This window comes from Apodemus sylvaticus, chromosome 1, assembly GCF_947179515.1.
Source record: "Apodemus sylvaticus chromosome 1, mApoSyl1.1, whole genome shotgun sequence".
In the NCBI taxonomy this organism is placed as follows: domain Eukaryota; kingdom Metazoa; phylum Chordata; class Mammalia; order Rodentia; family Muridae; genus Apodemus; species Apodemus sylvaticus.
This window is the reverse complement of record NC_067472.1, coordinates 15,530,758-15,542,772: the sequence shown is the minus strand read 5'-3', so window position 1 is coordinate 15,542,772 and position 12,015 is coordinate 15,530,758. Positions and strand designations below refer to the sequence as shown.

The window sequence follows — 12,015 nt, the reverse complement described above, 5'->3', positions numbered from 1 at the left end:
ATATAATTTATTTACATTTCAAATGATTTCCCCTTTTCTAGCCCCCCCCCACTCCCCGAAAGTCCCGTAAGCCCCCTTCTCTTCCCCTGTCCTCCCTCCCACCCCTTCCCAGTTCCCCGTTCTGGTTTTGCCAAATACTGTTTCACTGAGTCTTTCCAGAACCAGGGACCACTCCTGCTTTCTTCTTGTATCTCATTTGATGTGTGGATTATGTTTTGGGTATTCCAGTTTAAAAATATGGAACGCTTCACGAATTTGCGTGTCATCCTTGCGCAGGGGCCATGCTAATCTTCTCTGTATCATTCCAATTTTAGTATATGTGCTGCCAAAGCGAGCACCTTTTTTTTTTAACTGTTTCTTAAGTAGGAAGACCAATGACCTCCAAGTCTTTATTTTTATTTTTATTTTTTAAGATTTATTTTATTCATATGAGTACACTGTTACTGTCTTCAGACACACCAGAAGAGGGCATCAGATCCTATAACAGACAGCTGTGAGCCACCATGTGGTTGCTGGGAATTGAACTCAGGACCTCTGGATGAGCAGTCGGAGCTCTTAACCGCTGAGCCATCTCTCCAGCCCGGAACTTTTTTTTTAAAATTCACTTTATATCCAGATCACAGCCCCCTCCCTTCTCTCTTCCGAGTCCCACCCTTACAAATCTCTCCCTTCATTGCCCCTCTGCCCTCCCCAGTATTACTCCAGCAGGACTATGCACATTCTTTCCACTGAGGCCCATCCAGGCAGTCCAGGTAGGAGGGACGGATCCAATGGCAGGGGACAGAGACCGAGACAGCCTCAGTCCCCTTGGTAGGGACCCACAGAAAGACCAAGCTGCCCATTTGCTACAAATGTGTAGGGGGTCCAGGTCCAGCGTCTGCGTGCTCCCTGGCTGGTAGCCCAGGCTCTGAGAGCCCCATGGTCCTAGGTTAGTTGCCTCTGGGTCTCCTTGACCCCTCTGAGTTGCTCACTTCTATCTCCAACTACGCTACAACATTCACTGGGCTCAGCATGATGTGGGTCTCTGCATCTGCCTCCCTCCACTGCTGGATGAAGCCTCTCAGGAGACAGTTATGCCAGGCTCCTGTCTGCAAGCGTAGTAGAGAATCTTTCATAGTGTCAGGGTTGACTCTCACATGGGGTGGGTCTCATGTTGGGGCAGTCATTGATTGACTGTTCCCTCAGTGAAGAGAGGAATTCTTATGACCATGCCAAGTCTAGAAAGAAAAATGCAAGCCTGGGCAGAGGTGGCGCATGCCTGTAATCCCAAAATTTGAGAGGCAGAGGCAGGCAGATTTCTGAGTTCGAGGCCAGCCTGGTCTACAGAGTGAGTTCCAGGACAACCAGGGCTATACTGAGAAACCCTGTCTTGAAAAAAAAAAACACCCCCCCCCCCAAAATCTAGCATTTTATGTCACATGGAAGAATAAAAAAGCAATTTCTAACCATAGATTAGATAATTAGCGGCTGGGAAGATCAGTCTATTTTTGAAGAATTAAAGATAGCAATACATTTTCCTTATTTCTTCTTTCTTTCTTTCTTTCTTTCTTTCTTTCTTTCTTTCTTTCTTTCTTTCTTTTCTTCCCTTCTTTTTCTTCCCTTCCCTTCCCTTCCCTTCTCTTTCTTTCTTTCTTTCTTTCTTTCTTTCTTTCTTTCTTTCTTTCTTTCTTTCTTTCTCTCTCTTTCTCTCTTTCTTTCTCTCTTTCTTTCTCTCTCTCTTTCTCTCTCTCTTTCTCTCTCTCTTTCTTTCTCTCTCTCTCTTTCTTTCTTTCTTTCTTTCTTTTCTTTCTTTCTTTCTTTCTTTCTTTCTTTCTTTCTTTCTTTCTTTCTTTCTTTCTTTCTTTCTTTCTTTCTTTCTTTCTTATCAGAGCCTTGTGTAGTCCTGGATGTCCTGGAACTCATTATATAGACCAGGCTGGCTTCAACCTCTAAGAGATTTACCTGCTTCTTTCTCCACTACATTGGGATTAAAGGTAAATCACCACACCTGGTTAGAACTTCTTTTTCATAGGTTTATCTGAGAGTGCTGCACCAGAATATACTGGTGCAGATGTCAATAGTAGTTGCACATGGGAGACCCAGGTTGGATGAGAATGTGCGGACACAGCTGGCAGTGACCTGGCACCAGCAAACACCTTGAGGCAACCATCTGGTCTGGTCATACAGCCCTTTGGTTGTCACCTCTCTTTCTATGCTGAGCGTTTCAGGAGGGCTATCAAAAACCACTGACAGCTAAAAATGTAAGTTTGAAATATTAATCCTGGAGAAAGGAGTATCACTCAGGTTTACAGACCCAGAATTCATCTGTCACACTTTGTGCTTCATGTTTGGAAAGTGATTTTGCATCTTTTTTTTGCAAGAGTATTTTCATGTGTACAATGTCCTTGGGGGGCCAGACAAGGACATCAGATCTCTGGAACTGAAGTTGTAGATGGTTGTGAGCTACCATGTGGGTGCTGAGAATTGAACTTGGGCCCTCTGGAAAAGCAGCCAGTGCCCTTAGCCACTGAGCCACCTCTCTAGCTCCTATACTGTTATTCTTTAAAACCTATTATTTACTTTTTAACAGCCTGTCATGGTAGTACAGACCTTTAATTATAGTACTTGGGAGGCAGAGGCAGAGGCAGAGGCAGAGGCAGAGGCAGAGGCAGAGGCAGAGGCAGAGGCAGAGACATCTTTGTATGTTGAAGGTTATTCTCACCTACATAGCAAGTTCCAAGCCAGCCAGAGCTAGATAATGAGATGTTTTATTTATTTATTTATTTATTTATTTATTTATTTATTTATTTATTTATTTAGCATATGGGGTGGGAGCATTCATGCCACAGTATGCATGCGGACCTCAGGAGATGTTCCTGATGGCATTATTTCTCTCCTTCCACTGTGTGGATCCCAGAGAACAAACTAAGGTCGCCAGGTTGGACAGCTCCTTTACCTTTACAGGTTAATCTTGCTGGCTCATGTTGTGGGTTTTTTGTTTGTTTGTTTGTTTTTGTTTTTATTTTTATTTTTTTTTTCCGAGACAGGGTTTCTCTGTGTAGTCCTGGCTGTCCTGGAACTCACTCTGGAGACCAGGCTGGCCTCGAACTTAGAAATCCACCTGCCTCTGCCTCCCAGAGTGCTGGGATTACAGGCGTGGGCAACCACTGCCTGGCTTCGTGTTGTGTGTTGATTGGTCATTGTCTCAATTGTTCATTCATCCATCTAACAAGTCCTGGGGAATGACTTCTGAGAGTCAGGCTATCAATAAAGCAATTAGGAGTTACTGAAGGTTATAGGTAAGAAAGCAACAGGACCCAGCTTAGAATTCTGACAGACCTGTATTCTGCAGTTGGACAGAGATTGTCTAGGAAATGTCTAGGGTTGGGACTCATGGACCTGGCAAACAGGTAGGTTTGGGAACAATTTTTTTTCTGATTCCAGGACAAGAAAGAAATATACTGTATTAAAGAAGGCAACCAGCTAATGTAACCTCAGTGGAGGGATGACTGTAGTAACAGGGTGAGAGGTGATAGGATAGAGACAGAGATGCACAGGTGCTTCTCTGAGATGGAGGGGGCTGAACTCCCCAGCCCCCTTCCTAAGACAGCATCTAGACTGGAGGCTGGATCCTGCATGGGTCTTCTGGCTCTAGAGACTTTGGACTTTACTTTATATAATTACATTTTATCTATGTATGTATCTATGTATGTATCTATATTATCTATCTGTATATCTTTCTAAGTATCTGTGTATCTATGTATCTGTATTATCTGTGTATCTTTTAAAGTAACTATCTATGTATATATATATATATATATATCCACCTGTTTGTCTATCTGTCTGTCTATCTGTCTATCTATCTATTGTGTATGCATGGCACATACGTACTTTGATGTGTGTGTAGAAATCAGAAGAGGATTCTGGGATATGACTCTCACTGTGGACTCTAGGGATTGAACTCAGGCTGTTAGGATTTCCCAGCCAACACTTTTTTGCCAGTGAACCATATCATCAGTCCCCATAGTCTCTTACACATATATCTCCTTTTTTTCTGAGATAGGTCTAACATAGCCCAGGTTGGCCTCATACTGATATGTAGCCAAGGCTGACCTTGAACTCCTGACTCTTCTTTCTCTTTCTGGGATTCCGGGTGAACATGGCTGACTTATGCATATCATTATCTTTAATTATTATTTATTTTTATGCATATGGGTGCTTTGCCTGCATGTATGTCTACACAGTGCCCATGGAGGCTAGAGGAAGGTATTGGATCTCTTGGGACTAGAGTTATAGACAGTTATGAGCTGCCATGTGGGTACTGGGAAGAGAACTCAGGTCCTTTGGAAGAGCAGCCAGTGCTCTTAATTACTGAACTATACCACCAGCCCTAAATATTTTATTTTTGAAAACTGTTTTGGGGGCTGGAGTCATGGCTTGGGGGTTTGCTTTCAGAGGACCTGAGTAAGCCTCTTCCTGGCTTACACTGGCAGCTCATAGCTGACTGCAGCTGGCCTCCGAGGCACCTGTGTACATGGGCACACATTTAACACAGGCATACGTACATAAATGCAAATAAAATCTGTTTTTAAAATTAAAACTTTATTTATTCTTATGTGGCATTTTGCCTGTATACATATGCCTCTGGACCTGGAGTTATAAACAGTTGTGAGCTGCCTTGGGGATGCTGGGAATCAAACCTGGGTCCTCCGGAAGAGCAGCCAGTGCTCTTAGCCACTGAGCCATGTCTTCAGCCCAGAAAAAAATCTTTAACAAGAATATCAAAACTACTGTTTTTCTAATGTGTGTGTGTGTGTGTGTGTGTGTGTGTGTGTGTATGTGTGTGGTATGTGTATGTGTATATGGTATATATATGTGTGTGAGTATGTTGTGTGTGTGTGTATGAGTATGTGGTGTGTGTGTGTGTCTCAGTGTGTATATATGTGTGTGGTGTGAGTATGTGGTGTGTGAATGTGTGTCTCAATGTGTATATATGTGTGTGGTGTGTGTGTGTATGTGTGTATGTGGTATATATATGTGTGTATGTATATAGTGTGTATGTCTGTGTATGTCTGTACATGCATGTGTAATGTATGTAGTGTGTATATGTATGTGTGTCTCTGTGTGTACGTGTGTGTGTGTGTGTGGTATGTATATTTGTGTGTGCATGTGGGTGTATGTGGTAGTGTGTCTGTGTGTGTATGTGGCGTGTGTGGCATGTGTGTGTGTTTGTGTGTATGTAGTGTATGTATAGGAGTTATTTCTTTGAGACACACAGTCTCTCAGTGAACCTAGGGTTTGTGATTTTCCCCTAGGCTGGCAGCCCAGAAGCCCCAATGATCTTGTCTCTGTCCTCACAAGCCTGAGCTTACAGTGGGCAGGCCAGGATGCAGGCTGGTTAGGAGGTGTTGGGTTCTGCACTCGTGTCCTCATGCCTAAGAGTACTCATAATCACTGAGCCATCTCTCCACCACCTCGACTAGGTCTGATTTCTTTTTCTTTGTACTTGTTTTGTAGATTCCCATCTCCTCTCACACTGTTTTCAAGCCTTCTAGTTTTCCTTCACTTTCTTAAAGCCAAGAAAGAAACAAGCGACAGGCAGGTAAGGGCTTCCCGGTTTCTAAGTATTCTGTCTGCCTGGGGCTTGTACCTTGGTGAAAGAGTAGCAGATTCAGTTGGATAAGCTCAGACCAGGAAGGGGACGAGTAGTTGTAAGGAAGTTCACTGGGTCACCAGCTACTTTAAACCCTTCGAGGCTTCTCCTGCACTTGAGGTCAAGGAGCCCAGAGGGTGACCCCATTTTTTTCTCTCCAAGGTTTTTACTGGGCGTCAGAGGAGACAGTTCCGGAAACCATAAACAGCGTGTGTTGCCGCCTCCTCAAATAATAACAACAACAACTCAACAGTAAAATCCATCACATCCATCTCCCTCCTCCTCCTACACACAGACCCAAAGACAGAAGTGGTCAGAGTCGTCCTTCATGATCCAGCTTGGTCTTCCTTATTCCAGCCTGGGTTTCCCAAGGAAACTGTTGACCCTATATCTGTCGACCATGGTGCCCCATGGAGGTGGGCACCAGCGGCCGAGCGTCCCTCCACTTTTTCCTTAGGGCCAAGTAGGTGAAGATTAATGCAAAATGAGGCAAAGGCTACAGGTAACTGTGCCAGAGGAAGACTGGTCTGCCTGGGTACTCGGTGAAATCAAGGATTGGGGCGGGGGAGGGGTGTGCTTATGAGCCAACCTGGAGCAGCTGGTGGAATTAAAAAAAAAAAAAAAAAGGAGGAGGAGGAAGAACGGATTTGGGGCATGCTTGGTTCCTAGGGTAGGTGCAGCTGAGGATGTTCAGTCAGAGAGGAGGTCCAGGGGCGGGACAGAGATGGCCCTTGGCTAAGATTGGCTAATTGCTGAGGGCGGGCGCTGGCCTTCCACCTTCTAGGTTCCCAGTTTAGTAATTGGGAATATAAATACGGTATCCGCGGTCACTGCAGCGCGAGCGGGCTGGTTAGCAGCGCACGTGCCAGGTTCCAGGGGGCCCTCCTGCTTACACACAAGTTCTTTCTGTCTTGGCTTTCTTCGTCTGTGAGACCCACTCCATCTTCTACTCCCTTGTCTCTCGCTCAGCCCCTACCCCAAGCTCTGAACCTCGTCGTCTGCAAAATTTAAATGGACACAGCCACGAATTTCTCACGTGGGTCAAAAATGGAGCTGATCCAACCCTATGACTTCGAGATGTCTCAGGACTTAAGGCCCTTTCTGGAGGAGTACTGGTGAGACCTGGTGATGGGGAAGGACCAACTGCTTTGAGGAAAGTGGATACAAGGGGGTGAAAGCCCGTAAGGTCTCCCGGATACTGGCTCTGATCTCCCGCTCCGCCCCCTCTTAGTGCTAGAAGAAAGAGTCCAGAGGTGCAAACTGGGGAGAGGGATGCGGGAGGAGACAGAAGCAAAGGAAACCGATGGGCACTGTAGCTGAGGAGAGATTGACCCGAATGAAGTGTTGTTAAGTGACTCTCAGAGAAAGAGAGACAGAGAGACAGACACACAGAGAGAGTGACACAGAGCAGACAGACACACAGAGACAGAGACACAGAGAGACAGTGACAGAAACACACACACATACACACACGAGAGAGAGAGAGAGAGAGAGAGAGAGAGAGAGAGAGAGAGAGAGAGAGAGAGAGCCTGAGAGAGCTTGCCTGTGTGGTCACCTAGGATTAGCCTGTCCCACACAATTATCATGTTCCCCAAATGTCCCACCTTCTCTGATGTAAAGATGACACAAAGTTGGGAACCCTGTCAAAGCTTTCCTGAGGCTTTCTGTCTTAGCCCTAATTCGTCTCAGACGTGTTTTGTGGGGTGACTTTATTGTTCAATTATCTTGCCATAAATCAAGCAGATATTGCTACACTCTTCTTACACCACAGCTCTGGACAGAACAGTTCTTGGCTGGGGGCAGACAACTGTCATCTTCATTGAGATCTCATTGAGAAAGTCATAATCACAGAAATCTCAAATGAGCCCTGTGCTAGGTACTTTATATCCGTGAATACTGCCAAAGTACCCCCACCCCCACTACCCCATAAAAATAAGGAAACCAAAATGTCGCACGGCTGGAATTCTAGTATAGAGGAGCCCCTTGGGAGATGAGTGAGCATTCCCTTAAGCAACGCCCACTGAGAATCCTTCCTCTTTCGGCCCCCAGGGTAAGTTCATTTCTCATAGTGCTGGTCTATCTGCTGCTTATCATCGTCGGCCAAAGCTACATGAGAACGCGGAAGGGCTTCAGCCTGCAGAGGCCGCTCATCCTCTGGTCCTTCTTCCTGGCAATATTCAGGTAAGGTGGTCTTCCGGGTACCCATGCTCTGGCTGTTCGTTTGTCCTTACATCTCCATTTTTATCCCGAGGGTTTCTAAAGTCCTCAGCCACATTGGCTTCTTTCCCATAGTACCTTGTTTTTCTCCTTTCTTGGGCCCAAGACTACTACCTCTGTTCTGTTCCATCCCTCTTTAAAATGTTTACTTTAAAAGATAGTCTCTTAACCTGCATCCCAGGCTGCTCTAATAGCCACTGTGTAACCTAGGCTCGCCTCAGACTCGAGTTCTGAGAAAACAGATGCTAGAGCACTAGATACTCTGGTGCTCATGAAATCTGTAGGGACAACAAAATTCTCTAGCCTTAAACATCTCAGTTCCCAAATTGTTCTTCCAAAGCAACTGAAGAGCATTAGCAAGATCTCCATCCCCTCCTTACTGCCTTCTTCTCTATCTTGCCACCCTTTTCTTCTGACTGGCACCCCACTTCAAGAACCCTGTTCTTAACTTTTACTTTCACCCCTTCCCCCATTTTAAACCCATATCTCATGGAGAATACTTGTTAGATCTACCAGATTGGCCCTGGGATCTCAAAAGCTGTAGCCACTGCCCTTGGAGGGGCGAGAAAGTGATAAAGAGTTGGTTTAGAGGTGGATGCGGTGGGGTCAGGTTCACGCCTGGGCCTTCCCTGATACCTTTATACCTTTGTGCACTGCCTGACTTCAGTATCCTGGGCACACTGAGGATGTGGAAGTACATGGGAACCGTGCTGTTTACAGCGGGACTCAAGGAAACTGTGTGCTTTTCCGACTACACTGAAGATACCATAGTCAAATTCTGGTCCTGTGTCTTCCTTCTCAGCAAGATTGTTGAACTCGGTGAGTGCAGAGGCTTTGTCTCTGGGGCCCAGTGACTCACATTCTTCCCTAGCGCGCCCTTCCCTTCCTCATCACATGGAGAGCCCCTCCCCTACTCCTCGGTCCCAGTGAGATATCCCCCCACCACACACATATCCTGAGATTTCCCAATGTGTTCACACACCCCGGGTGGTGGGTGGTCCCAGCACTGGGTGGCACGCCAGCAATGCCCCCCTCCTCTCACAGGAGACACGGCCTTCATCATCCTGCGGAAGCGCCCCCTCATCTTTGTCCACTGGTACCACCACAGCACAGTGCTGCTGTACACAAGCTTTGGATACAAGAACAAAGTGCCCTCGGGCGGCTGGTTCATGACCATGAACTTGGGCGTCCATTCCGTCATGTACACCTACTACACAATGAAAGCTGCCAAAGTGAAGCACCCCAACATCCTGCCCATGGTCATCACCAGCTTGCAGATCCTGCAGATGGTTCTGGGGACCATCTTCGGCATACTGAATTACATCTGGAGGCAGGAGAGAGGATGCCACACAACCGCGGAGCACTTCCTCTGGTCCTTTATGCTCTACGGGACCTACTTCATCCTATTTGCTCACTTCTTCCATCGAGCCTACCTCAGGCCCAAGGGCAAAGCTGAGTCCAAGAGCCAGTGAGAGCCAGAAAGAAAGGAGGAGCCTCGGCCTTTCCTTCATGACACTAAAGGTTAGGTGTGGGAGAATGATTAGGGTACCGCCCCTGTATGGTTTCCCCCATGGGATACCCTCAAAGTTGCAGGAAGCTATGACAACCAACAAATGTCACCCTTGAGGTAGGGGTGTGGTCTGGTACTTTGATGTTTCTGTCTTTAACGTGAAGGAAAACCAAACCCTAGGAAGGAGATAGGACTGAGGTCCTTAAAGTTAAGTTATTTATATTTATATTTAGAGATCTTCCTCTTCTTGCTCTATTTTTTAAATTAAAGAGGTCAACGTGGTCTTGAGGACTTGTGGACTTGGTGGGGCAAGTGAACTCTGTGGTGGGAGGAAGCTGACGGGGAGTGATCTGCAGGTGGGGAACCTGCCCATGTGTGGAAGGACAGAGGCACACACAAACACTCAATAAGAATCCTAGGCCTGGTAGGCGCTTAATAAATGTCTGTTACAGAGTAGAAGTTTATTGCTGTTAGAGACCCAAGCCTCTGAAAGGAACAGTGAGAAACAAGTCCTACAATCATAAATCTAAACGGCAAAATAGATCCCTGCCAGGAAGCACTGGGGACCAGACCTGCCAGCTGTCCTCCCTCAGACCACCAGGTGGCGTCGCAGCACCAGCAGAGGACGATCCCTGTCAACTAGCCGGTCGCACCAAGCTTCATTTACTCCGGGAGACCCTGCTTCCCCATCCTGGAGGAAAGGAGTGAGACGAAAACCTTAGAAGCCTGGACACTCACTCTGTTCCTGTACATCCGGCTGTCCTTTTGGACAATGGGAAGGATGAAGGGAAGGAGGGCTCAACCGCAAGTCTGAATCATCAGGCCTTTGACAGTCCGCGCACGTTTATTTCATTGATCTTTGAAAACGGGGTAGGGGGAGTCTGGAGAAGGCGGGGTGAGCCAAGGGTGAATTGGCCCTGGGGGAGCTGGTCCCTGTTCCTGGCCTTAGTCCCAGGGGAGCGGTCTCCGTGTAGGGGTCAGACCACCCCGGGGGTGGGGGGGCTGTGAGGGTAAAGGCCCTCTTCGGAGCTCGCCGCCTCTTCCCGGGCGCTCTGGCACCCCTTGCAGACCCTGGGACGAGGGCAAGCCGGTCTAGGCGACCCCGGTCCGGAGAGGCTGTGAATTACTGCCCTGCCCTCGGGGATGGATCCACAGACCTGCGGCTCACACCGGCCGTTCCACGGCGTACTGGCAGGGGCTAAGGTTAGCGGCCGGCGGCGGCCCGGGCACGGCGGGGTAGCTGAAAGAGGCGTGCTGCTTGGCTTTGAGCCGCAGGCTAGCCAGGCTCGAGTTACACGGGTCCCGGTATACATAGGGGGAGGAGGCGGCTGCAGCGGCGGCTGCGGCGGCCGAGGCGTAAGGGCAGGACACTGCCCCGGAGGACACGGCGGCTGGAGCCAGCCCGGGGGGTGCCCCGCCCAGGCCCTGCAAGGCTCCCGGACCTGGGACGGTGCCCGGGGCAGCGGCGGCCGAGGGCACCATGGAGGCTGCGATGGAGCTGGGCGGCGAGAACACTGGCTGTGAAGCCAGAGGCCCCACGTTGACCGAGTTGAAGGCGAACGGGAAGGTCTTGGCGGCGAGCGGCGGGGCGAGCGCTTTGGGCGGCCAGTTGCCGTACGAGTAGCCCGGGTACACTTCCTCGTAGGGTGGCACCAGGCCCCCGAGCGGGGCTGCGAAGCCACCCTTGCACAGCTCCGCCTGCTGGCTGCGCTCCCGCTTCCGCCACTTGGCGCGCCGGTTCTTGAACCACACCTGCGGGCATCAGAGAAAGCCGGTCGGGAGGCGGAGTGGCTGGGGAGTGGGCCGCCCACAGCAGGATCGAGCCCGGGCGGGGAAGATCAGAGGTGCATGGTGGATGCAGGCTGGAAGGGAGGAGCGCACCGAACCTGGGGCCAGCCGAGAAGCCAGCGGCCGCAGGGACTCGGGGAGCAGCTCAGGATCAAAGAGGGATGGGGGTGGGGTGGGGTGAGGTGAGCCTTGGTCCCAGCCGAGGAATCGAGTGATGGGGTGACAGACAAGGCAACGAGAGGGTGGGGATCCCTAGGCCGGAACTGGACCCGACGTGGCACCGGCCCCGCAGGGTCACCAGCTACTTGGGGTGGGAGTGGGGACGCGAGAACCAGGTGAGGACTGCGGGTCGGGTGGGGCCATACCCGCACGCGGGCCTCAGTGAGGTTGGTCCACACGGCGATCTCTTCACGCGTGCTCATGTCAGGGTAGCGATTCCTCTGGAAGGTGGCCTCCAGCTCCTGCAGCTGCTGGCTGGTGAAGTGCGTGCGCTGCCGCCGCTGCTTCTTCTTCAGAGAGCCGTCCTCGGGGGAGCCCCCCGGCAGGGAGGCGGAGGCCTTCTCCGAGTCTGGGGGCCAGAATGAGGCAGGTCATAGGGTGCTAGGGCCCGTGCAAAGTCTCTGGTTCGGGGACCTCAAGGAATTCCTCAGCCTCTGGCTGGCTCCCGCTCAGGTTGACACTAGTCTAGATCCCACCCCGTGTCAAGGCTAAACTGTTTTCTCCTCCACCCCCAGAAGGGGACGCGCTCACCACTGTGCTCCTGCCCCTTGCAGCCGTGTTCTGGAAGCGGAGGGTGTGGAGTGCCTGCATCTGACAGCGACAGCGCAGGGCTTCGAGCCTCTGCCTCACCAAGCAGCCCAAACTCCAT

At 49.6% G+C, this 12,015-nt stretch overlaps 2 protein-coding genes and 1 non-coding gene across 3 annotated transcripts; 1 reads left to right on the top strand and 2 right to left on the bottom strand.

Annotated features, from left to right (window-relative positions):
* Nucleotides 1-231: 231 nt before the first annotated feature.
* LOC127676370 (U6 spliceosomal RNA) lies at nt 232-338 on the bottom strand. The gene has a single exon (XR_007975851.1). It is a non-coding gene; the product is annotated as a U6 spliceosomal RNA (small nuclear RNA).
* A 6,305-nt stretch (nt 339-6,643) lies between these two features.
* Elovl3 (ELOVL fatty acid elongase 3) lies at nt 6,644-9,321 on the top strand. The gene is made up of 4 exons (XM_052172286.1): nt 6,644-6,747; nt 7,682-7,813; nt 8,517-8,668; nt 8,894-9,321. The coding sequence occupies exons 1-4, from the start codon at nt 6,644-6,646 to the stop codon at nt 9,319-9,321; spliced, it is 816 nt and encodes a 271-aa protein (XP_052028246.1).
* A 1,202-nt stretch (nt 9,322-10,523) lies between these two features.
* On the bottom strand, nt 10,524-12,015 carry Pitx3 (paired like homeodomain 3). Its single transcript, XM_052172285.1, has 3 exons — nt 11,898-12,015; nt 11,513-11,715; nt 10,524-11,111 (listed from the first exon to the last, which is right to left on the bottom strand). Exons 1-3 carry the CDS (start codon nt 12,013-12,015, stop codon nt 10,524-10,526), a joined length of 909 nt encoding a protein of 302 aa, XP_052028245.1.

Coding starts and splice junctions, on each gene's coding strand:
- Pitx3 (XM_052172285.1), bottom strand. CDS start 12,015: ATGGAGTTTGGGCTGCTTGGTGAGGCAGAGGCTCGAAGCCCTGCGCTG. Junction 11,716..11,897: donor CAAGGGGCAGGAGCACAGTG/GTGAGCGCGTCC, acceptor TCTGGCCCCCAG/ACTCGGAGAAGGCCTCCGCC. Junction 11,112..11,512: donor TCACTGAGGCCCGCGTGCGG/GTATGGCCCCAC, acceptor TGATGCCCGCAG/GTGTGGTTCAAGAACCGGCG.
- Elovl3 (XM_052172286.1), top strand. CDS start 6,644: ATGGACACAGCCACGAATTTCTCACGTGGGTCAAAAATGGAGCTGATC. Junction 7,814..8,516: donor TTCTTCCTGGCAATATTCAG/GTAAGGTGGTCT, acceptor GCCTGACTTCAG/TATCCTGGGCACACTGAGGA. Junction 8,669..8,893: donor CAGCAAGATTGTTGAACTCG/GTGAGTGCAGAG, acceptor CTCCTCTCACAG/GAGACACGGCCTTCATCATC.